The sequence below is a fragment of the Galeopterus variegatus genome, unplaced genomic scaffold, assembly GCF_000696425.1.
Source record: "Galeopterus variegatus unplaced genomic scaffold, G_variegatus-3.0.2 Scaffold6920, whole genome shotgun sequence".
NCBI classification, from domain to species: domain Eukaryota; kingdom Metazoa; phylum Chordata; class Mammalia; order Dermoptera; family Cynocephalidae; genus Galeopterus; species Galeopterus variegatus.
The window spans coordinates 126890-127755 of NW_007733031.1; the positions used below are offsets into that span (position 1 = coordinate 126890).

The following is an 866-nucleotide window of genomic DNA, read 5'->3' on the forward strand; positions in this document are numbered from 1 at the left end:
TGGTTGGAATGGAGATATCTAGGGATCTTATCTTGAAGGTATACCTTCAAATGTATTTATATAGAAAGCACCCTGGACACCCTAACCATCCCACCTCTGAAGATGAAAGATGGAGAGCATGATAATTTAGAATTGAGAAATTTATGTAAATTGCAGCAATAGAAAGAAAACTACTAGTATAAAACATAGCTACCTTGAGGAAGGAGAAAAATATCTAATATTTATTAAATGCCTATAATATGCTAGGCACTGCTCTAGGTCTCTATCTACATCTTCTCTTTTAATACCCCCAATCGTATTACTTTTGCCATTATGTTATGAAGACAGTGTAGAGTCACTCATGTTGCAAAATTCCTCTATTTCTTACCTGTGTCTTTCTTCTTATCTCGGGAAAGTTCATGGACGGTGGCACCAATGTCATGCCGTAAGATCTTGATGATGTTTGCCAGAGCAGGCATGCTACGTTTATCCAGATAGGTAAAAAATTCATACTCATCTTTCTTTAAACGAGAAGGTCTGGATTCAATGTGAGTCAGGTTTATATCATTCTCCTAGAAGAATCAGAAGTGTGAAGAGACAGTCATTGGGAGTAACATAGGCCAAAGGTACAAAACCAGAACAACGCAATGAAATACAGAGTTGAAGAGTAGTATTTTTTTGGTTTGTTTATTTTGGTGTTTTTGTTTTTGTTTTAACAAGAGTAGAAGAAAGTCCTTAAATTTGAAAAGTTGTTTACTTTTTCCTCTACAAAACCAAGTACCAACTGGCAAGAGGTTGGAAAAATAGTTCAAATGTTTCGGAATTTAATCACATGGAAATCTGCTAAAGGCCTAGAATTGCCACCATAAGATTTTGGTGTGGTTCAA

General features: G+C 35.7%; 1 protein-coding gene across 1 annotated transcript in view; it reads right to left on the reverse strand.

Annotated features, from left to right (window-relative positions):
• The window catches only part of PAH (phenylalanine hydroxylase), a 55490-nt gene extending 54930 nt beyond the window's left edge, over positions 1-560 (reverse strand). Inside the window, exon 1 of the mRNA XM_008591443.1 lies at positions 368-560. Coding sequence (XP_008589665.1) covers positions 368-458 — 91 coding nt within the window. The 5' untranslated portion in view covers positions 459-560. The remainder of the gene's footprint in view (positions 1-367) is intronic.
• Positions 561-866: the final 306 nt, after the last annotated feature.